General features: G+C 38.8%; 1 protein-coding gene, 1 long non-coding RNA gene and 2 pseudogenes across 2 annotated transcripts; 3 read left to right on the plus strand and 1 right to left on the minus strand.

The window, feature by feature from the left end:
• On the minus strand, positions 1-2661 carry LOC135650653 (uncharacterized). Its single transcript, XR_010501585.1, has 3 exons — positions 2395-2661; positions 460-711; positions 1-293 (listed from the first exon to the last, which is right to left on the minus strand). It is a non-coding gene; the product is annotated as an uncharacterized LOC135650653 (long non-coding RNA).
• Positions 2662-4362: 1701 nt separating this feature from the next.
• LOC135650903 (3-ketoacyl-CoA synthase 6-like) lies at positions 4363-6061 on the plus strand (annotated as a pseudogene).
• Positions 6062-8669: 2608 nt separating this feature from the next.
• Positions 8670-10844, plus strand: LOC103969798 (deoxyhypusine synthase-like; annotated as a pseudogene).
• Positions 10845-13923: 3079 nt separating this feature from the next.
• On the plus strand, positions 13924-24262 carry LOC103968551 (ERAD-associated E3 ubiquitin-protein ligase component HRD3). Its single transcript, XM_009381805.3, has 6 exons — positions 13924-14628; positions 14719-15210; positions 16134-16349; positions 21375-21698; positions 22724-22966; positions 23587-24262. The coding sequence occupies exons 1-6, from the start codon at positions 14026-14028 to the stop codon at positions 23770-23772; spliced, it is 2064 nt and encodes a 687-aa protein (XP_009380080.2). The 5' UTR covers positions 13924-14025; the 3' UTR covers positions 23773-24262.
• Positions 24263-24370: the final 108 nt, after the last annotated feature.

Below are 24370 nucleotides of genomic sequence, written 5' to 3' on the forward strand. Positions count from 1 at the left end.
TGAAAAAAGCACCATTGTTTTGCGAAAGCAAAGATCCTTGTAAGTGTGAAAACCTATTAACCTGTAAAATACAAAAATAAAAAAGCCATAAAAGACAACACCATTACCATGCGATAGCAAAGATTCTCTTAGATATGAAGAATTAGATGGTACATAAAGAAAGAATGTAAAGCGATGAAAATTGTTTATATCCAAAATGAAAGAAAAATGATCCATTATGTGTTGATTGAAAACTTGTGTCTGCATTGCGGACAGTCGTAAAAGACCATCTGCTCTTCATCAGCTGAACGTAGCTGCAAATTTAGATGATAAGTGATTGAGAAGCATGAACATAAAAACAAACATATTTGCAAACAACAGATGATCGACAAAATAACTTGTCAGAGAAAGACATGATCAACAAAAAGAACAACTTGGACATATAATCATATGAACAAAATCAATAAGGTGGAAATTTACCTGTTTGGTATAGTATTCAACAGATGATCGACAAAATCAATAAGGATGATGACACTGGGGACACTCTTCGTTAACCTTATCACACAAGAGTGAATCATGGTTTACATGTGACATTCAAATGAAGACACACGGTTGGTCTTAAGTTGCAATGCACAGGATGAATCTTCAGGTGCTGTCTTTGGAACACTTCATTATCAACAGGTGCTGTCTCAAGGAGTACAAAGGGTCAATCTTCAGTTCTCTTCTAATATCCTGAAAAAGTAAAGTTGAAAATAGATGATATATGTTTTAGTTAAAGGTACAAAAATGTTGCAACCCTTCAAACATATTTATGAACAAAATCTGTATTAGAAATATCATTTGTAAATCACAAGTGGATTATAATTTTAAATACAAGCTTAACCATTATACTGACAAGTACAAACAGGGTTGGGTGGGTTTTGGGGGGTGGACCTACGTATCACGAGTACTGACTACCATCTTACTGCAAAAATATGAAAATTACATGGCAAATCTGAAAATTGTAGGGTATGAGATGGTATAGAGTATAGATACAACAATGAAGAATATAGAAAAAGGTGACAAAATTTTGTGATGAAAGAAAATGAAATTATCACCATAGATATCTGTGATCCTCATTTGATGGTTGGCATATGCAGCATAAATCATGTACATAATAAAGAACCATACTAAGCGTAAACAGAAAAGAGAGCTGAGTACGTACAAGATCCAACTCGAATTCATTCGATTATGAACCTTATCTTAAAACCAGTAAATGGTGAAGGTAAAAAACCTGAATGGAATAGGTGTGCTTTAACTACATGGATAAGATACATGGGCATCAAGAATAACATAGCATGAATGGGAGAGTAGGGGAAAAGATCATTACATGGCCGTACCACTAATTTGAAAAATCTGCAGTTTATGAGACATGCCTCAGCTTTTATAGTGTTCCATGTTTCCCTCCCTTCAATCTCTTGCAGACAACTTTGGATTTATAAGTTTGTATTGAAATTAAAAAAAAAAAATCTGACATTAGTATCTCCATCTTTACTCATTCCACAATGCTATGCATAAGTATGAACACACCACAGAAGAGAAGAAGGAAGAAAGAAATAATTTACGGTCTCCAGAAAATAATTCTCAGAATTACTAAACATAAGAAAAATATTGTAGACAGGAAAACTGAACAATGCAGCACAGAAGAACAAATTTCACCTAATTAGGAGGGAAAACAGATTGAACTAAGTCCGTTGGTTGTTTGTGCCTTTAAGACGAAAATTACTCCTAATAGTGAAGGTTGCCATTCCCCTAAATCTTTAGAAATTTGAAAAGATGACCCAATGGTTGCTTTAAATTGAAACTCCTCTCTGTCACTAGACTTTTAGGATTTTTGGCAAGTCCTTATTTGTCTGGATAAAGATTTGCACCAACTCTAGAGGAATAATGTCAGACCAATAATGATAATGAAACTTCAGTAAATTATATGATGAGTTAGCTAGATGTCCTACTTGTGGCATTTTAACAGCAGTAAAGAAAAAAATCTAGATAGCTAGATGTCATCTTTGAACAGACAATCAGATGACAATTGTCCTAATTGTGGCATTTTAATCATAACTCATCAGAACAAGTTATCTGAAAATTGGCAAGAATATCTGCAGAAATATTATGATGAATGGTTACGTATTTCAATGAGAAGGTAAACCCCTAATTACCAACTACCTTTTCACGTACTCCAGCAAAATTGATGGATGCTACAAATTTACATGCCAATCAAGCAATTGTTCGTCGAAGACGGACAAATTAAGTTACGCAAAGCAGATTCAACGAGTTCATCTATTTATTACAGGTTCCATCGGAAGCCGATGTGCAAGCAGGACGGCCCCGATTTCGGGATTAGAAGAAGGAAAAGCGGAAAGAGAAGCATAGAATTACTTATGGCGTCGCGCTCGAAGCCACGGAGAGGGTATCTGTCGAAGTGGAGGGAATCGAAGGAGCGGAGGGTGCCACGCATGCTGAAGAACAGGAAATCGCGGGCGTGGCAGAACGACACCCTCTTTCTTCTCTTCTCCTCCTCCTGGTTGCAGCGGCGAAGAGATGGATGGCGGTGACGGTCACCTGAGGGGCCGCTTCGAGGTTGCAGGCGCAGGAGGGTCGAGGGGGGCGGAGCGCGGAGACTTCACGAGGTGTGGGAGCCACTTGGGTGTACGCTTCATGTAAGTACAAAATGACGGGTATTTATGCATATTTACCCTATCATTTTCAACATTTGTATAAGTAACCTCCATGAAATCATTAACTTATAATTTTTTTCTTTTATGTTCCAAATACTATATATTTTTTCGGTAAGTCGTATTGGATATCTTTTTTTATAACATTGGACAAAATTAGGAACTCAATTATTTTTGAACGATTTTGCAGAAAAATCCTAGTTTTTTTTTTGTTTTTCCTAAAACACTCCATTCATTTAAGTTTTTTCTTCTAACGGTGCTCATAAGTCAAAAGAATATTCAAACCGTCCCTCTCCTGTACTGTCACCTCCTCCTCCTTATTGCTTGTCAATCTCCTTTACTCCTCCTTTGAGATCATTCTTCCTTTCTATCATTCCTCTCCATCGATGATAGGGTCTCGCTGTCGATGGATCAAACAAACCAACTAAATATAAGTTAAACCCTCTAGAATGTCATTGATTGATCCTTAAATGTTGCAATTAATCTTGCATCCGAATACAACAGTGAAGCGTCTATTATATAATTGCATATCTTATTATGTCTATAAAAACAAGCTTGCACTAATCCTGATTATATATATACATACTAAAGAAGGTGAAAGCGGAGTACAAACACACTTACGTATACAATTGAAGACAAGATCACCGAATAAGTGCATTGCTACGAGGACCCGAGTTCTTGAAAGCTTCTTCTCGATAAATTTCACTCGTCATCATCACCGATGATAGGATGATAGGGAAAGTAATAACGTAAGTATTGATTTGCTGACTCGTAACTATCATAAAGATGATGATATGGGTAGGAAAACCCATATGCCTCTCTTCTCTATGATCGACGATAGGGATACAATCTTCTGTTGTCTATCATCTATGATCACATGAGCCAACCATAAGGGGCATTAATCTCTGGCCGCGAAGCCCATTTTCCCTTCTTTTGATCGTCTGGCATAGGTGGCTGTCATATATTTATCCCGGACAGATATCAATCATGACAAATGACGCTCCTACAATTATCCTTTGCTGATAACACACAACAGGGAGATATACCAGCCAACAATCTACATAAATGAGCTCCTAAAAGATGTACGAGATGACCCTAATTAGCCATCAACTCGGTGTACAAGCTAACACATTGGGATTGGTTTGCCCTGCCCCGCTCCAACCAATATCCGAGAGCGTGAGTTTTCAAGCTGAGGTTGTCGTTCAGGACGGACCAAGCCATGTTGATTTCCTAGTGAACGGTATCGAGGTTGTAACAACTGGATCTTAAGAGGATGGAAATGAAAAAGAAAGGAAGAGGAAGAAGGAAGGAGATGCTTCAGGTGACTAGTTATTGTGCAGTGGAGTAATTGGTTGCGTCTGTGGCATCATCTTCTTCCCCTGCATGTGCAGGATTTTGCAACAACCAATCTATCCACCTCCTTCAACTGTCCCCAACCCCCAACCTCCGCCTGTCCTCATCACTTGAGCCACTGCAACATAGATACCGTCTCCATTAATGATGTGATGCAGAGAGGATTGGATTGCGAGAGATCAGCAAAGGGAAGTCACGGCCAGCTACAGCTCCAGGTATGAACACCCTTTCTTAGCACTCTCCTCATGTAGAACACCCCATCCGCCCCCATTCATTGCCCTCTCTCCAACTCTTCTTTATATTCTCTCCTTCCCATTCCCTGCCATGAGCAATCAGAGCCATATACTTCCTGTTTCCGACCTCCTCCTTTTGTCTACATCTCCCACTCAGGGAAGATAGACAGAAGAAGATGCCGAGGGCACCTTTTCCGGAGTTGTCGAGCTCGGTTAGGCTCAAGTATGTTAAGCTTGGCTACCAGTACCTTGTGAACAACTTCGTGGCCTTCTTGTTGATCCCGGTGATGATAGCCGTGTCTTTGGTGCTGGTCCGGCGCGGGCCGGACGAGATCATGGCCTTATGGCACTCCTTGCAGCTCGATCTCACCCAGGTCCTCTTTTCTGTCTTCCTTTTAGTCTTCGTCGCCGCTGTCTACTTCGTGTCTCGTCCTCGGCCGGTGTACTTGGTGGACTACGCTTGCTTCAAGCCGCCGACCACCTGCCGCGTGCCTTTCGCTACGTTCATGGAGCACGCGTGGCTCATCAACTGGGACGAGAAGAGCGTCCAGTTCCAGACGCGCATCCTGGAGCGCTCCGGCCTCGGCGAGGAGACCTGCCTCCCCCCGGCCAGCCACTACATACCCCCCAATCCCACTATGGAGGCTTCCCGTGCCGAGGCCCAGCTCGTCATCTTCTCCGCCATTGACGACCTCCTCAAGAAGACCGGCCTGTGGCCCAAGAACATCGATATCCTCGTAGTCAACTGCAGCCTCTTCTCGCCGACGCCATCGCTCTCCTCGATGATCATTAACAAGTACGAGCTCCGCAGCAACATCCGCAGCTTTATCTCTCCGGCATGGGCTGCAGCGCCGGGCTCATCTCTATCGACCTGGCCCGCGATCTGCTTCAGGTGCACCCGAGGTCCAACGCGCTCGTCATCTCCACCGAGATCATCACCCCCAACTCATACACCGGCAACCAGCGGTCGATGCTTCTTCCCAACTGCCTCTTCCGCATGGGAGCCGCCGCGATCCTCCTATCGAACCGCCGCCGAGACGCCCGCCGCGCCAAGTACCGCCTCCTGCACGTGGTCCGCACGCACAAGGGCGCCGACGACCGCGCCTACCGCTGTGTCTACCAGGAGGAAGACGCCGAGGGCCACACGGGCATCTCCCTCTCCAAGAACCTCATGGCTATCGCCGGGGAGGCGCTCAAATCGAATATCACCACCATCGGCCCGCTGGTGCTCCCCATGTCGGAGCAGCTCCTCTTCTTCCTCACGCTGGTGGGCCGGAAGCTCATCAACCACAAGTGGAAGCCGTACGTCCCCGACTTCAAGCTGGCGTTCGAGCACTTCTGCATCCACGCCGGAGGGCGGGCGGTGATCGACGAGCTGCAGAACAACCTGCAGCTGACGGCGGAGCACGTGGAGGCGTCGCGCATGACATTGCACCGCTTCGGCAACACCTCCAGCAGCTCCCTCTGGTACGAGCTCAGCTACATTGAATCCAAGGGGCGGATGCGGCGCGGCCACCGGGTGTGGCAAATCGGCTTCGGCAGCGGGTTCAAGTGCAATAGCGCGGTGTGGAAATGCCTGCGCACCGTCGAGACCCTGGTCGATGGCCCCTGGGCCGACTGCATCAACCGTTGCCCTGTTGACATCCCGGATGTCGTCAAGCCATGAGGTCATCGTCACTCCACGGTTGACGATAGTCAAATATATCAAACTTGTGGGTCTCAAATAATCATTGTGATCATTATGATAGACGTAAATATAAAAATGATGATATTATATTTCTTATATATTTTAATCTTCAATTTGAGGATCAATCATCATAATATATGTGGAAATCCTCTCTCTCAATAAATTCTTTATTCATGGTATCAAAGTCTAATATTTCCTCCCTCTTCTATTCTTCTCATGACCGTTGCAACCAACGCCTGTGTCCATGACTAGTGCTTAGAGTCGATCGCGACCTGCTCTTCATGTTGATGGTCTCTGCTCATATTTGTTCTTTGTTATTCTGCTCGACAATCTTCCTCACAAGTTGGATTTGCCGAGACTACTTCAGTAGATCTGATTTGTTTGATCTCTTCCAGATCTGATCTATTTATGATTTGCTCCACCTCATCTATCATATCCCATCGAATTTGATCATAAGAAAACACCCACTATAGATCTCTTCCTCCAAATATCAACAGTATTTGACCAACGACCGTTGTTATTTCATTTAGAAATAATAGTTCTTCTTAATTTACTAGGCTTATATTCATTAGTTGTAATTCCTTTCAAGTTATCTAAACACAGTAATTATACATCTCGACAGATATAGTTTACTAACCTTCTCTTTGGATATGATACACTGGGCAATATCGATGGCTCCCTCAATTATCTACCCGAAAATATTCAAATACTAAAAGAACTAATATTAATGATAAATCTTAATCATAAATTATGATTATATTAAGATCATCTTATTATATAAGTTATTCAAGCATAGCATCACTAATTTGTTTGTGCAGTACTACAACAAAAGTATGATATGAGTTATAAACCGTATTCATCAATCACTCTTATACTTATATGTTAAGTCTTTTATTTATCATGATGAAAACAAGAAGTATCATTATTGATTATATGTAAAATCTAAAATTTATTATATATGACTTAACTTTAAATAGATCATTCCATTAATGATGAATAAGTTATTGTCCATACTCCCAAATGACTTAGGAGACAAATATAAGGAATTGAGGTAGCAATTCGAATATATGACTAACTAATACTATTTGAAAAACTATATGACAAGCTGATTGTTCATGAAATGTATATGAAATGAGAAGAGAGGATGATAAGATCAACTATCATAGCTTAATTTAATTTAAAAAATCTAAAGACAATAATAATCAAAGTAACAAAAGTTTTAATAAAAGATCAAACAAGATGTTTTTTCGATGCATGAGTAATATAGAGAGTTATCATCCTCCATTATACTATCAACTCTCCAACTATGATAACAACTTTAACCCAAATAATTCAGGAAATAACTTCAACAATAATTACTATAACTATCAGTAATTCTAATTTTTTAATAATAATAATCAATAAAAAAGTCTTCTATTAGCTCTGTGATAAAATTGGACATATAATAAAAATTTGTTGAACCTACTGTTACACCCAACCGGCCTTAAGCAAACATCACGACTACTCTGATCGCTCATCTAAGCTATTGAATTGTTGACTATAGTGCTTTTTATCATATCACTTTTGATCTATAGAATTGATTCATCTATTTTGACTATGAAGCAAGGAATGTATTATCATTGGTGATGATAATGGGATCCATATCACTCACATGATATTTTATGTGCATCACAAATCAAAAAGAATTTTATTTTTATCTCTCAATTCTATAAACAAAATAACACAGTTATTTTCTGACTCGTTTCTTATAAAAAAATCTAAGCATGAGGCATCATTGATTCAATGTCGAATAAAAAAAAAATTTATGAGTGGTCATCAACTTGACATTGCCACTTTAGTCATCCATCATCTTTCATTAAATAATAGTTAATTTTTTATTACTCTCTTTTAACTTTCTAGTTAAGTGAAATTATTACTCATTTTGATGTTTGTATTAGTAATAAAAGTGACTTACTATCTTTTAGAATGTCTTCCATATCTTACTCTAAACTACTTGAAATTATTTATATTGATGTTTGAGGATTTTTCCCAATCATTTTTTATGATAATTTTAGATTTTATATTATTTTTATATATTACTTCATTAAATATGTATAGTTCTATCCTCTTAAACATATATCTGAAGTTACTATAATCTTTACTCATTTTAGAAAAATGATCAGAAATATTTTTAGTCTACCATTAAAACAGTCTGCTCTAATGGACAAGGTGAATTCTAAGCTCTAACAACTTACCTAAGTATACAACATCTCGAGTCACCATCGTACATACCTTAATTAGTTAGCTTCATCGAATGAAAACATTGACACATAGTTGAAATTATTCTTACCCTTATACATTAAGTTTTTATGCTACTAATCTTTTAGTCAATACTCTTTCAAACCATAGTCTACCTCATTAACCATATGTTTATCTTAATTTACAATATTGGTATATATATATATATATATATATATATATATATATATATATATATTCAAGATAGTAGACAAATTTCACTTATATGAATCTATTAATATAACAGGGCCATGACGCATCAAGATTTGCGTCCATCGCGCTTCGAGACGTCGCAGAATTCAGATCGAACGGTAGAGGATTTTCTGGGCCAGTTCGGTCTTCTTAAGGACCGAGCCGAGCCTCGTCCATCTCAGGCCCACGAATCTTGGCTACATTGAACGCCCGCTCCCGTTTAAGCTGGCACGGCATCTCCGACCAAGCGAGCGGCGAACAAACACAGTTCCTCACCTTTGTCACCAGCCCGTCGGTTCCGAGCCGGAAGAAATGGAGGATGGCGGCGCCGCGAGGGAGCAGCGAGGCCGGGAAACCCTGGAGGCGGTGCGGTCGGTGGTGTTCAAGCCCTCCATATCCTAGAAGCGGTTCCCGAGGGTCGCCGTCTACGGCTTCAACGGGGAGCTCGACCTCATCGGCCTCCTGGACTCCATGTCCTTCACCGGGTTCCAAGCTTCCAACCTCGGCGACGCCATCGACATCGTCAGCCAGATGGTGAGTCCCCTCCCGTAGTCCCTCTCTCGGTTCTTGTAGTTTGTTGGACGGTTGCCGCAAGATTCCTTTATCTCTGGGAGGAGATTCAAGATTGATTGGAGGCTCTCCCACGAGGCGCCTGCTGATGATTGCAACGAAGGCGAGCGCGATCCCGCCTACAGGAATTCGGTCGAGTGCAAGATCTTTCTGGGCTTCACTTCGAACCTCGTATCCTCCGGCATTAGGCAGATAATTCGGTTTCTTGTACGGCACTGAATGGTGAGTGATATGTCATCAGCCCTATTTTCCATATTCTTGAAGGATTCTTTGGCTATTATCGATTCTTGTCGCATCTCAAGATATTCCACAACAACATCTGCAGTTACTCATCTTTTGACGTGATTCTCTATGTGCGACTCTGTTTATCTGGATAGAGAAGCCCCCAGGGAATAAGTTTGTACTGCAGATTCTTGAAGTAAACACGAGCACTGACCATAAAATTGTGTTCTACGTATGGCTTTATCGGTTACAATTGTGAAGTTTTATTGGAGGTAGAAGACCTACGTTGAGTGTAATATGTACTTTGCATTATCCCCAAGTAGGATGCTCATATTTTATGAGTGAGAGGCTTTGTGCTATAGGCATACCACTAACGTCATCTATACCCTAATATGATGGCCAAGCTCATTTGGCTAATATGCAAGCAGGATAATAAAAAAAATATAGTTCCATGGTGAAGAAATATTATACTGTGTTGGATGAGATGAATCAAGCTGAACCATTGTTGTGGGGTTATTGCCACTTGGTCCAGTGTTTCAAAACATAGTTCTTGTTTTCAGTTGGGGTGTAAGTTTCTAGTTGTGCAATCTTTGCTTTGGTCTACAATTTTTTTTAAACATCAAATGAAATGAAAAAGTTGGGGAAAAAATGGGAACATAGCAAATTTATGTTCGTTCCAAATTAGTATAAACCCAAAAATTTATTGACAGTAACCCAATGTTTCTGAGCTGAAGACCCCCTATCTATCAGATGACACCCATGTGGCTCAGACACAGATATTTCGTATTGTATAATGAAAATCCACCGATAACCTTCTGCAGTTAACTTGAATTGAAATGGGTCTTTGAACTGTAGCAGACAAGGCTTTTCATGATTTCATTTGATTTAAGTCTAATTTGCCTGAACCATTTTTATTTATTTGATTCAGACTGAAACAAAGCTATTCTATATCCAGTTTGATTGGGCTTTAAACTATCTGAACTCAGTTTATAATTAACCAAGGGATCATATTTTATTAGTTTTACTCTTCTTTTATTCTGATATTCTTGTCGATTCTTTTTCCTACCTTTTTTTTCTCAGAAGAAATGGAACCGGGATGTAAACTTGCAAGCCAACAGGAATCTGACTTTGTCATCTTATCAGGATAATAATCTTTGCATTACTTTACTTGAATATTTTGTCTGCCTCTTTATTTAAAAATTGTTAGTATGATTAGAGGCTTTCTTTAAACCCATTCATTAATGTCTGTTTGCTTTAATAGCAGTGTGTCATGTGTAGGTAGAAGTTTTGGTTACAACTGCTGGTGGTGTAGAAGAAGATCTAATCAAATGTCTTGCGCCAACATATAAGGGTGACTTTTCTTTGCCTGGAGATTATGTGTTCAGAAGGATTGAATAAGATAGGAAACCTGCTAGTGCCTAATGACAAATTGACAATTACTGCAAATTTGAGGACTGGATTATGCCAAATATGTACCAGATGTTACATGAACAGCGTACAGAGGTAGGGCTGATCATTTTAAAGGTTTCTACTCTGTGCTTTTCAAATGTTTGTAAATAAATGGTTGAAGCTTTGGCACACAATTCCCTACTTAGTGGCTCATATTCTTATTTGACCTAATCAATCTCTAGTGGTTTCATGTGATTTTTTGCATGCATTGATTACTCATTAGCTATCCAATGTATGCAATTTCTTCTTAATTCCATTCCTGTTAAAGTTTTGACACGGTTTGATAGTGAGGACGTCATTGTTTTGTAACAATGCCACCGTAGAAGGAATATTCTACACCTTCTTTGCGTGTATATGTGCACACATGTGAAGACCATTCTGATAAACTTTTTAGAGTGAAGTTTGCTTACATCTGAGCTTTCCCAGACCTCACAAATGAGGAGCCCTAGTGCAATAGACTACCTTTGACTATTGACACTTACGAGCCACCTGTTGTACATGAATGCATAACACCTTCATCTTAGCCTTTCTATAGTTACAGTGATAAAGGAGTTATCTGCTGCACTGGTGCTAACAGTCAAAACTCCTGTGGCATAGTGAAACCATTGTTATAAAACCTGTGATATTAATGTCTAATGTTAGATCATCTGAAGTTTGAAACCTTTATATGCCAATTTAACAATAAATGTTATGTTACTAGGAGCCGATAAGTAAATCCAGCACATGGTTTTCTATTCTTTTTCTCTCTGCCTGGATGACTGGATGCACAAGTTGTATTTGTTTACGGCCTACAATGGGTTTAGCTTATGAAAATGCATGGACAGAATGATGATGTTATTGTAGACCAGAGCTTAGATTCCAAAAGTTGTTTGTTTGGAGGATTCTATTCAAACGTAAATGACGGCAAACTTCTTTTCTTTAGGTGGGGATTGACCTGCTTGCTTTGCAATTCTGTTCCTTGGATATGTTTAATCACTAGCAATTGTTGCCTATCTAATGGAATGAAAACTTATGCTTGATTTTCTACGTACATCATTACACTGTTTCCTTTATTATGATTTATGAACAATTGTTCTTTTCAATGAGTGGATCTTCTCTTATGATCGGCTACCATTAATTATACTATGCATTAGGCAGTATGCAGAACTTGCACATATCCTAGATCATTTTGTAACTCAATCAATCGCATTTAACATCATTTTTGGAAATTAGCATATACCTATTGCTGCTAGTGTTAAGTGGTAATCAAAACACATTACACTCTGTTAGGACTTACGATTTTGTTATTGTTATTGTAAACTATTGTTTGCAATTATGCTACTCTGTGGCATGCTTGCTTATTCAGGTAATATTATAGATAAGTTAAAGCTCCAACATGGTAGTTTGTAGTTTTCTCAAATATCATTTTTCTCACAGAATGTGATATTTGTTATTGCTGACAGAATATAGTTTGGACTCCATCAAAAGTGATTGTGCACCTTGGCAAAGAAATAAATGATGAAAGTTCATACCTGTATTGGGCATACAAGGTATTAGTAGTTGTTAATGATAATTTACAACAGATTCGCTTATTAGCATGTGTCTGTTGTTCATTAAGGATGGCATACCCTATAGCTTTGGTCTTTAGCTATATTGACATGCACGCATTGAGTGCTTATATGCCTTTATACTGAGCAATAAATGGTGAATGGTGTTTTGATAACCTTCTGTCTTAAGCTCATGTTATATTTTTCTACATGCTTCTCTTCTCTACATGCTTGGACCATTATGGTACTGAAAATTGTTTGTTCCTTCATTAATAGGTTAGAGATGCTAGCTAATCTCTTGTTATTGATCACCATGATATATAAATAAAATATTATTGTTGTTGCTATTTCCTTTTGTTCTCAAGATGTGTTCACATATTTGTGTCGTGTTGTTTCAGTATTCCACCTTGTATTCATGTTTGACGTTGTTTTTGGGTAATCTAGTGAAACTTTTATTGAACATTCAGGATATGTCTTATGCCAGACAGTCTATGCCACCAAACAGTGTTTTGTTTGTCTTATGACTCTCTAGACCTTGGCAATTTTCAACAAAGAATCTATAGTAAGACAACCGAATAATTTTAGATTGAGACAAACCATTATATGTACAGAGAATAATAGTTCTCTATTTACATTATCACATGGTTTATTTCAGTATTTTAATAATATTTAAATCAAGGTTCGTAATATCGTATCATATCGATATTTCGACTTGAGTTCGGTATCGGTACGGTACGGTATACCGAGCGGTACACCCAGGTGTACCAAGTACTGTAGCAGTGCTACAGTGCTACAGTACACTCGGACCGGTAATAGGCGATCCGCGTATCAGCAACCGGGTAGTACAGTTCGGTACTGCAGACCTTGCTTTAAACCATGTTGGAACTTGAGTTGAACAAAATTTCTGTCTATTGGTAGTCCAGTCTATGTTAAGAAAATAATGATATTTCTCTATGTACTTAATCACATGGTTTATATCAGTATCCTACTCTATTCATTCCTAAACCATGTTGGGACTTCATTAGAATGGTGTTTCTCTCTATTGCCCGGCTTGACTGATGGATATATGCTCCTGCTGTATTCCATAATTGCTAATGCGAGGAAAGTGCAATGAGTTATTTCTTTGCTTGAGACTTCCAATGAGTTATGTATACGAGGAAAGTGCAATGAGTTATTTCTTTGCTTGAGACTTCCAATGAGTTATGTATACGAGGAAAGTACACATTGGAAGGCTGCAGAAACCCCTTTTGTTTTTCATGCCTCACTCAAGACCACTAAGGAAATTGTAGAGCATAAAAGTGCCCTGATGAGAGAAGCTTATCAAAATTAACAAGAAGGTAGAACTAACAACTGATTGCTGCAGAAAATAATCTCCTTCAAAGATATCTTTCGTGCGGCGGGATCATGCAGAATGGAATTCCATTTCCCACCACATGGACGGACAGCATTGAACATCAAGACTACCCAACCTTGAGCGACGGGCCAACGCACCCATCTCAGCAACCCAAGTCGCTGCTTAGTGTGGCTCCGGATGAGGCAGAGCCACTTGGTAGGATAAATGAATTCTTGGCCTGCCATGGCCGGAGCCACTCTTCGGGGCACGCAGGTCGGATGGTTTTCACTTGCGTTGTTTGTGTTGCAGGAGCATGCGAACACTTGCGACTTCCGTCATCGCAGCCAGCAAAGCCTTCGCCTTCCACGTCGTAAGGTTAACAGGATCCGTTGATTCTATTGTTCCTCCTCTATCCACCGTTCATTGCATATAACCGCTACTTCTGTTGGTTTGCTTTGACACGGTTCTCCCCTTTCGCATTACCTTTTCCGGCATGTCCAATTCTTCCCCACAAGAACTTTTCGCGATGCGACGCCGCGTGATCCCCTTCGCCCTTCTCCACCTCCTCTCCCTCGCTCTTCTCGCATCGTCACAACGTCGGCTGGTCATCCTCAGGGAAGACTACGCCGACTTCTTTTCCACCCCCGCCGCCTTAGGCACGGCCGATGACTCCCACGGCTCTGAAGACTCCGCTAAGTGGGACGAGTTCGGAGACCTGGAGTCATCCCTCACCGCCGCTGGAGATTACGACCCGGGCTCATGGCTTCCCATCATCGAGTCCGCCTCCTCACCTCTCTCTTTCGTCAACTCCTCCTCTGACCCACGCGAGGCTCTCTACTACTCCGGCGTCCGCCACATGATCTCCGCCTCCGCCGCCTTCTCCGACCCCGCGGACATGGAAGCTGCCGCTGCCGAGATCGAGGCCGCGGCCTCCGCTGGCCTCCCCCACGCCCAGTCCGCTCTTGGCTTCCTCTACGGTACCGGCCTCATGCGCCCCCAGAGCCGCCCCAAGTCCTTCCTCTACCACCACTTCGCCGCCAAGGGCGGCAACATGCAGTCCAAGATGGTCCTCGCCTACACCTATTTCCGACAGGACGTGAGCCCTAATCTTTCTCTTCCCTTTTCTTTTACCGTTCTCTCTGATCCACTGGAGAAGAATCTGTTATTTTTCTTTCATTTAATGCAGATGCACGAGGAGGCAGTGAAGCTCTATGCGGAACTCGCGGAGGTGGCCATCGCGAGCTTTCGAATATCGAAGGAACCGCCTATGATCGAGCCTATCCGGATCCACAGTGGTACCGAAGAGAATAAAGAGGCACTGAGGAAGTCACGAGGGGAGGCAGATGAGAATTTTCAGATAATCGAGTACCAGGCATTGAAGGGCAATTCATTTGCCATGTACCAGATCGGGTTGCTGTACTATTATGGGTTGAGGGGAGTGAGGAGGGACAACACCAAGGCACTGCATTGGTTGTTGAAGGCCGTGGAGAAGGGGGATCCGAGAGCAATGGAGTTTCTAGGGGAGATGTATACCCGAGGGGCTGGAGTGGAGAGGAATTACACCAAGGCTTTCAAATTGCTAACTCTTGCATCCAAGCATAAGCTCTACTCTGCCTATAATGGTTTGGGATACCTCTATGCTAAAGGTTATGGAGTAGAGAAAAAAAACTACACTAAGGTACAGTCCTGAGCTTTAATCCCTTGGCATACATACATTCCTTTGTTCTCATTTTCAGTCACTAATTTGGAAAAGGAGATTAGGCACCTAATATTTTGCTGGAATTGGAAGAGAGTGGTGCAGAACTCTTGTTCCAAGAACTTGAGTTCCCATGCAGGTGTTTGTTTTTTGTTTGTAGATCACAAAATCTAAAAGTTTTGTTGTTTTTGTTAAGCTAGTTGAAAAGTAGCAAAAATGCATTGTAGTGATTTTCGTAGTTCTTTGTGGATAAATTACAAAACTCTAAAGTTGGGTTGTGGCATTGTGCTGGTTGGGCCGTGTTAAATTATCATGGTTCAGGTTGATTCTTTATCTTTGTCATATCTGTGTGTATTACATTAGTTGAAAATCTTGTCTTGAATTGGATAGTCTATGATAAGGTATGCAAAATCGTACCGTACCGATGTTTCGAGATTGGCTCGGTACGGTACGGTACCGTGTACCGAGCGATACACCAGGGCATACCGAGCGGTTTTATATATTTCTTCTTCTTACTGTAGCAATGTAGCACTGCTACAGTGTAGTACGTTCCGTCCGGTAGTGGGCGGTCCGCGTACCGGTATATCGTCGGACCGGTACGTACCGCCCGTACCGGGCGGTACCATTCGAAATTGCATACCATGGTCTGTGGTATGTTCATGTTGCTATAACTGTATCTTTTGCTTTCCATAACTGCGTTTTTTTTGTGATGAGTTGGTCTGATTAAATTACCAAGCTTTTGAGATCCTTCTCCACTGAAGTCAAGTTGTACAACTGGGCTTGAGTTCAAGAATATTAATTTGACAAGGCATCTTGGTTTACTATGTTCTAGTGCTTATTAACCTTTTTTAATTGAATTTTACTGATAGTCATTATCATTCTTAAATTTTAACTTATTCTTGCAGGCAAAGGAATATTTTGAGAAAGCTGTGGAAAATAAGGAGCCTGGTGGTTATTATAACCTAGGTGTGTTGTATCTTAAGGGCATTGGTGTGAAAAGGGATTTAGAGACAGCCTGCAAATTATTTCTTGTTGCAGCTAATGCTGGTCAGCCAAAGGCTGTCTACCAAGTTGCAAGATTGTTCCAGACAGGCATAGGCCTCAAGAAGAATCTTCAAATAGTACTATTTTTTAGTTGTATCTCTTCTATTTTTTGATTTATGCATCACTATTGTCCTTATTTTATTTTCTATTTTACTCATTAATTAGCTGAATGCTATCGTTAGATTTTTGAATTGAATGTTGCATGATACTTAGGCTTTAAATATTATGTTTTTTTTTCTTCTGGAGTATGAATTTTTTGTCAATAATAACTTATGTGTCAATATGTCTCATTTTTATATAAGTTCCATAGAAATTAAATTTATTTTTTATTTACGTTTCGTCCATGTATGCTATGCAAAGCTTTCAGTTTCATGAATATCCTTATTGTGGAACATTTTTTGATACTTGATATTTTTTATAAACATCAATTATCTTTGGGTGTATTTTTGGTTTTACATGAGTGTCACTTTTATATCTGAAAAACATGCCATGTATGTCACTTTCATATTTTGCATATGCATGTAAAATAATTAGAATCACTAGACTACCGATTATCGTCATTGAGGTTGCATCTAAGTTTAAACATATGTTTAGCATATGTTTGTCTACATATAAGGTTGTAACAAAGAATTATTAAAATGTTAAAATCAGGGTTTGCCTTACTGGTCTGAACTGGTGTACCAACTAATCGATGGTATGGTATGTACCACCCTATACCAATGTACCGTATGTCAGTACACAGTAGGGCATACCGATGGCACAAGAAAATGGCAAAAATAGCTCTAAAAATTTCTGAAAAATAGAATAAAAAGTTATAGTAGGGGTTTTAAGTTAGAAATAAATATAAATTTAGCAAAAATAATCTAAATTAGGAAAGAATAGTGGCACATATCTTTTTCAGGTTTTGAGAAGCAGTTTTGTGGTATGTTTCAGGTCGTCTTTACGTTGATATTGAATTATCCATAAAGAAATAATTTGAATTGTTAGATTATGAGTTAAGCAACTTAAACTTTAAGATTCAAATGAATCAAGTAATCGATCGATGGATATACTTGGTTCTACCACCAAAAAGAACGACGGGATTCCACGGGCGATGAATCTGAGTCCTCAATCCTATGTATCTGTAGATTAATTTGATATGTTTGTCGGATCCAATCATGAAATTGATCCCATGACATAGTATACTGATATGTCATATGTTATTGGTGTATCAATGTGGTGATGGTTGTAGCCTGATCGTCGTGAACAACACGTGTTTGAGGCGGCTTCTAAGGCAAGTACGATTGTAGCATGTATTGGTATGAAGGTTGAAGAATCCCAGAACTTTTACTTTCGCCACTGATTTGCTGCTCTGTATCATAATATCGATCACCGTATTATTGTTCGGAGAAGAATGATCAACTATCATCATACCGCTCTGTGTCTACATTGTTGAGGCTTTGTTGCATCTGCTCAAAATCATCCAATGTTTTTTCTTTTCGTGTATAAACTTGACCAGTACCTCATCAAGCTCCATGATCTAAATCTTGGATGATACGCATAAAATATTGCTCCTTGGTCCATGTGCACCACTTTTAAACTATGTAGACAGGACCATTGACTCCCTAGAGTTGTTGCCATCATCGGTCGAGGCACTACTGTCCATATTGCTGCCATGTTTTTGGATTGAGCGGGTTGCTAAATGCGATTGAAAATGTGTCTCGTCATCTTACTCGATTCTTTCTAATGGTGTAGTTGATGTTATTGTTTTCCCCTTTGCCTTTGCATGTTGGGTTAACGATTGTGATGGTTGGGTGTCCATAATTCTTCGAATAGTCTAACTCAATGTTGTGCGGCTCCTTTCATCACGTTCTGATCAAGGGGGATCTTCCTCTTGTTGTGTATGTGCTTCCTCTCTTTCTATTGCCTCGGTAATAAGACACAAAGGACGTGGAGGATCTCCTGCCTCATCAAGTAGAGGATCCTCTTGGTTCTTCATTGCTTCGACCCACTCTAACATCGACTATGAATCTTCGTTGTAGTATTGGAGTTCGATGGGATCAACTATGGTTCCTCTGACTCCTTGTCTAGCTCGGCACATCGTAACCTTAGCTGCATATTGTAGTAGACATATATCAGTTTATCCAATTGTCTATATGATAGTTTGTTGTGGACCTTTGTGTGAATCAATACAAACGTTGAAAAATCGTGTTCGCAACCACTCGATATCGTTGTCTGCGAAAGTACATGGACAACCTTCCTTAAATTTGGTATATCCCCTCTGAATTGTAGCCTCCACTCAATTGCAAAAAAATATAAATAGGACTTTATTAGCATAACAGATAATTAATGTCAAATATAGTTTATAATCAACCTGTGTGTAACTTTCCTTTATTAGGATTCATATTGTAACGACATGATATAGCTACACTATCAAAGAAGCCGTCGATAGTATTTGGCAAGAGTTGATATATAACATTTCTTAGTGTCAATAATAAATTTGATCGCGTTCCAAGACTATACCAAAATTAAATGGTCGGATTTAGATAATACACTATAAGACAAATAATTTCGTTAGTAAGAATTTTTTATATATTAAAAAATTATGAATTAAATTACACTGAATATGAATTTACTTGCATTATGGATATTTTGGTTCATATAAACTTCGGTCCTACAATCGATGATCTGTAAGTATTGCTCATCCTTAAAATCATCTGTGAATGCTTTCTTGACCTCTAATCTTGTTGTAATTAATATATGTCTAAGATAAGGCATTTAGGGATGTTTGTTCATACTTGTCTTATAAAGGACATTATAAAGTGGTTCCACTCTTGTTATAATTTCATTACGGCATCCTAAAATCTAGAAGAAAAAATGGTCTTTTATACCTTTTTTCCATTACTCGATCTCGAATACTTGGAATCGAACCTTTCTTATAAGGTGATAATTGTCTTTAGACCCTGTCTCTTTTGTTGTATTGACTTTAAGACAATGAAATTTATAGCAAATCGATTTGGCGCCACCCTCCCTCGACGATCCCGATCCAGGAGATAACAGCTAGGAGGCGACTAGAGTAGCGGAAGAGGCGGTCTCCTTCATCGCCTCGTCTGTGATTCTGTGGCTTCTTCTTCGCCGCATTCTTCACTGAAGGCCGGAGATGTCTACGGCCTTCGTCGCGTTCTTTGTCGAAGGCCGAAGACGTCTGCGGCCTTCGACGTCTTCACCGCCTTCTTCGCCAAACGCCACAGGTGAGGAGATGAAGGAGACCACATTCGTCTCCTCGTCTAAGGCGATGAGGAGAAAAGGAGGAGGCAACATCACCGAGGTAGCATACGCCTCCTTTTTAATTTTTTTTTAATTTTAAATGTTTTATATTTTATATATTAATTTTTATATAAAAATATATTTTTATATTTTTTTTATATATTATATATATTTTTTAGATGTACCGCTCGGTACAATGGTCCGTACCATACCGAACAAAGCTCGGTACACCGATACGATACGAAATTTCAATCCTTGTTAATTACAACATTAAAAAACTTAATTTAACCCTAATTAGTTCTATTTTACCACTATAAATATGTCAAACACCCTAAGAGTCATTAAATACATAAATTTTATCCGAATATAGGTCAAATTATGATGAAATCATCATTAAATACACTAATCACACCATTAACATAGTTAATTATTCTCTAATTATTCCTATTACACCACTATAAACATGTTATATACTTTAGTAGACATTAAAGATATTTAATTGATCCAATATGGGTCAAATTTTAATTAAATCAATATTAAATACATTAATCACAGCATTAACATAGTTAATTAATTCATAATTAGTCCTCTTTCATCATTATAAACATGTCAAACATTGTAATGAGTATTAAAGATATTGAAATGACCCAATATGAATCAAATTTTGATTAAATTATCATTAAAGCCACTAATCATAATATTAAAAAAATTAATTAAAACCTAATTAAACCTATTATATCATCACAAACATGTAAATCACTTTAATATACATGAAATACAAAGATTTGACCCATCAAATGTCTAATTTCAAAAAAAATAGACTAAACACACTAATCACAACATTAAAGGCCTTAATTACTCCATAATTAATACTATTCTACTATCATCAAGACCTCAAACAACATATTAGATATTAAGAACATAGGATAGGCTTAATCATCTCATAAATCATTAAAAATCAAGAAAAAAACCAATACAGTTGATCAGAGAGTTCCTCTAACCTAGGTTTTAATTTCTAGCTGACACAAATTTAGGCAATAGAGGATCTTGTTGAAAAAGCCTAAAAGCTTCTTGGAAGTCACCTTTTATATCTCGCTCCAATATATCATATCTTTTCGTTTGCTGTACCCTTTTCTTACATGCCATAGAAAACAATTAGTATGAAGAACTTACTACAACATGTTCTGACTTTGGCATTTTTTGTTGTTTTAAAATTTGTTTTAGTTGTTTCTTTTTAAATTTCAAGTCATTTCATACTCAAGCAACTGTCAAAAGCTACATAAATAACCAGCACATCTGTTTGTCGAGACCTTTCAGCTTCTTAATTTTCTCGTTCTTAAACAGATCGCACCTATTACCTAGAAGTATTACCTTTTTAATTCTTTCTTGTCTGTGAAAGTCACTTTTACTTATTTGTAACATGTCTCTGAGTACTGTGCAAGCCTTTTTAAAGATCTGCAACCAAAGGAGGCAAACTGATATTGCTATAGCATATACCTTAAAAAACACTAATGAATTAGGAAATGTACCCTAAAAATAGTGATGAAAACATTTTTTAAAAAAATTACTGTTTCATATGATTGTAATATTGTATCCATTTCACAATTATTTGATTCCGGTGCTTCCGTCCTTCCAGTAGTAATTATAGCATATTGGAAATTAGTTGTAAGGGATCATGAAGAATTTGTAAATCTGGTTTCAAATTTTTTTTCTATTTGAATTTAGGTAATGAGTCTGTATATAGCTGTGGATATCTTCTAGTTATTACTTATTATAGCAGTTCTGTATGTATTTTCTTGAGACATGCGCTTTTCTTATATTTGTTATGTTAATAATCAGTTATTATGTTGATTCAGGCTACACATTTGTACAAAACAGTGGCAGAGAGGGGTCCTTGGAGCTCCTTATCAAGTTGCGCTCTGGAGTCTTATCTGAAAGGAGATGTGGGTAAGTCACTTCTGTTATATTCCAGAATGGCAGAGCTGGGATATGAGGTGGCACAAAGTAATGCTGCTTGGATCCTTGATAAATATGGAGAACAAAGCATTTGCATGGGCGAATCTGGCTTTTGCACAAACACAGAAAGGCATCTTCGTGCCCACACTTTGTGGTGGCAAGCATCAGAGCAGGGTAATGAACATGCGGCTTTGTTGATTGGCGATGCTTACTACTATGGCCGGGTAATGATATTTTCATGAAAGACTGAACTTTGTTGAACAGTTCCGATATGAATCTCTTTTTTTGCAACACCTTGAGCAAACTGTCATGTAAAATGACATCACTTCTGTATCTTTGAATTCTGTCCACCATGCAGAGATCACGTCTAATGTGAATCTTAAAAATACACCTTGAACAAACTGTTGTGTAAAATGACCACTTCAGTATCTTTAAATTCTTTCCACCATGCAGATATCACTTCTCATGTGAATCTTAAAAGGACACTTGGAATAAGTTTAGCTGCTACTGTGCTTGTATGTCTTGCCAATGAATGATCATGATTGACAAGTTCTTTAGCTTATAAATTTGTGAGATTCTTTAGATGTCATTACACAAAAGGTATATGTAAAAATTTACATCTTTTGTTGATTGGTACTATTAAGTATTTTGAAATGCATTTAGTTCTGTTATGGTATATGCAAAGTTATCTATCTTGTTGGTTGGTACTACTATAATTTGCACTTAGTTTGGTTACAGTTGATTAACTAGCTTTATATAGGTTTGTCATGTGTCCAGGTTTGGAAATGTTCATTTCTGTTATTAATCATGCTTATGCTGATGCTATTGTTTTATTTTGTGAAAGCTATAGTAGACAGGAAATACACTCAATTGAACATACTTTGAAGCAGATTGAGCTTTTTCCAGTATGTGCAATGTCATTTTGTGATGTTGAATAGACATTTTACGTTCTTTAGCTTCAAAGTATGACTGTTTTCCATGAGATAGAATCATTTTGGATGACACTGAAACAGCAGCATTCCCTGTGACTGTTTATCCTTTCACTTCTGATATAAACATATGCATCATGTTTGTAGATGCAGCAGTTGCTATCATTAGAGTTGTATATAGAAAAAATGATTTTCAATGAGACATTTACTGCATTGTTTGCAATAAAATTATTAGTTACACTTTTTATGTAAATGCTACATCAACTTTGACCATGACAAAATTGATTTTCATTTGTTGTCGCTCACTGTCTGTATCACAGGGAATTGCTAGAGACTATGAACGAGCCGCAGAGGCATACATGCATGCTCGGTCGCAATCGAATGCTCAGGCCATCTTTAATATAGGATACATGCATGAACATGGTCAAGGACTTCCACTTGATCTTCATCTGGCTAAAAGGTACTATGATCAGGCCCTTGCAGTTGATCCTGCAGCACAATTACCAGTTAAGCTGGCGCTCATGGGCTTGTGGATAAGGATGAACTATGCTGACAGCTCCCTGGTAAGATATTTTACTTTTATTCTGTGAAGACTCCTAAAATGATGGGTTATATATTGTTTTTATCATACTAATTACTTTCAAATGAAGATTTACGGTTGGTCAAAGATGTAAGTTGTCTACTTGTTCGATTTGATGGTCATCTAAGCTTTTCTGTTCATGAAATTGTAAAATACTAATTTTTTTCTTTTCAAGAGGCCGAAGGACCTGATGTTTTCTGAGTCTATAGTCTGAGAAAACTAGAGAACGTTTGACGTTTTAGAACTAATACTCAGATTTTTCTGTTTAACAAGTTACCGGTGAGAATACAAAGGGGAGTTAGGGGTGCATAAGGTGGCATCTCCATGCACTTTGTGGTTTAGACATTTGTTTTAGAAAACTCAACGGTACTTTATCCAAAATTAAGTGCTTATCTGGACCGACCCATATCATTAGATAACATAGAACATTTGGTAAGCTCTCTGATTGATTGGAATCTCTATTATCAATCTGTAAAAGAGACACTTTAATGTGAATCTCTTTGGTTACCTGCCTATCTGACATTGCAAGCTGCTTGTCTTGTTATTTGATGGTATATTCCCTTTATTATTATGCTCGTATGATGAAGTGTTCTGATGTTTCAGGTTAAGGTGATTGATTCACTTCCAAAACTATTTCCAAGATTAGAGGCATGGGTGGACGAAGTACTGATGGACGAAGGAAATGCAACCATATTAACTCTGTTTGCTTGCCTCTTGGCTGTACTTTACCTCCGAGAACGGCAGAGGCGGCAAGCTGAGGCCCCTCAACGTGATAATGCACCCAATTAGGTATGGTCAAAAGAAAAGGCTATTCTATTCAGTTTCTTCTGTGCAAAAAAAGAACTCTGATGACGAGTCACTGCACAAACACAAAAAGAGTTTATTCAGGGGAACACTGAAAGCTCAGTCAGAGTTGTGACTTACAGATCATCAGATTTCTTATCTACTTAACAACATTTGCTTCGTCTTTGGACGCTGCGCATACCCTCCACGGCTGCATGCGGTTTATAGTGCATCGATTTGCTCTCATCCCAGCAATCGAAGAAGCATCGACTCCTTAAGCAAAATCGGCTTATCGTTTTATTGCTCGTGTTGTATTTTCTATAGACAATATGATTTCTCATGTCGAGTCCTTTTTATCGTTTTTACCCCGACGGTCTGTAAGCTGTAGTACATACTCTTCCAGCATGTCCCTAGCCGTGTGTTTACTGTTTGTAGTCGTCACGATGCGTGTCATGGACAAGAAGACTACGAACTCGTAGAGCAACTTATTACAGCCTCACTGGATCACAAAAGTCAGGAACCTGTTGGTTGACTTTCCGTTGGATTTCGGTTGGCCCTCGGCTCACAAGAAAAAGCAAGCACCCACTCAAGCTGCGGTCATCGA

Source organism: Musa acuminata, chromosome BXJ3-10 (assembly GCF_036884655.1).
Source record: "Musa acuminata AAA Group cultivar baxijiao chromosome BXJ3-10, Cavendish_Baxijiao_AAA, whole genome shotgun sequence".
NCBI classification, from domain to species: Eukaryota; Viridiplantae; Streptophyta; class Magnoliopsida; order Zingiberales; family Musaceae; genus Musa; species Musa acuminata.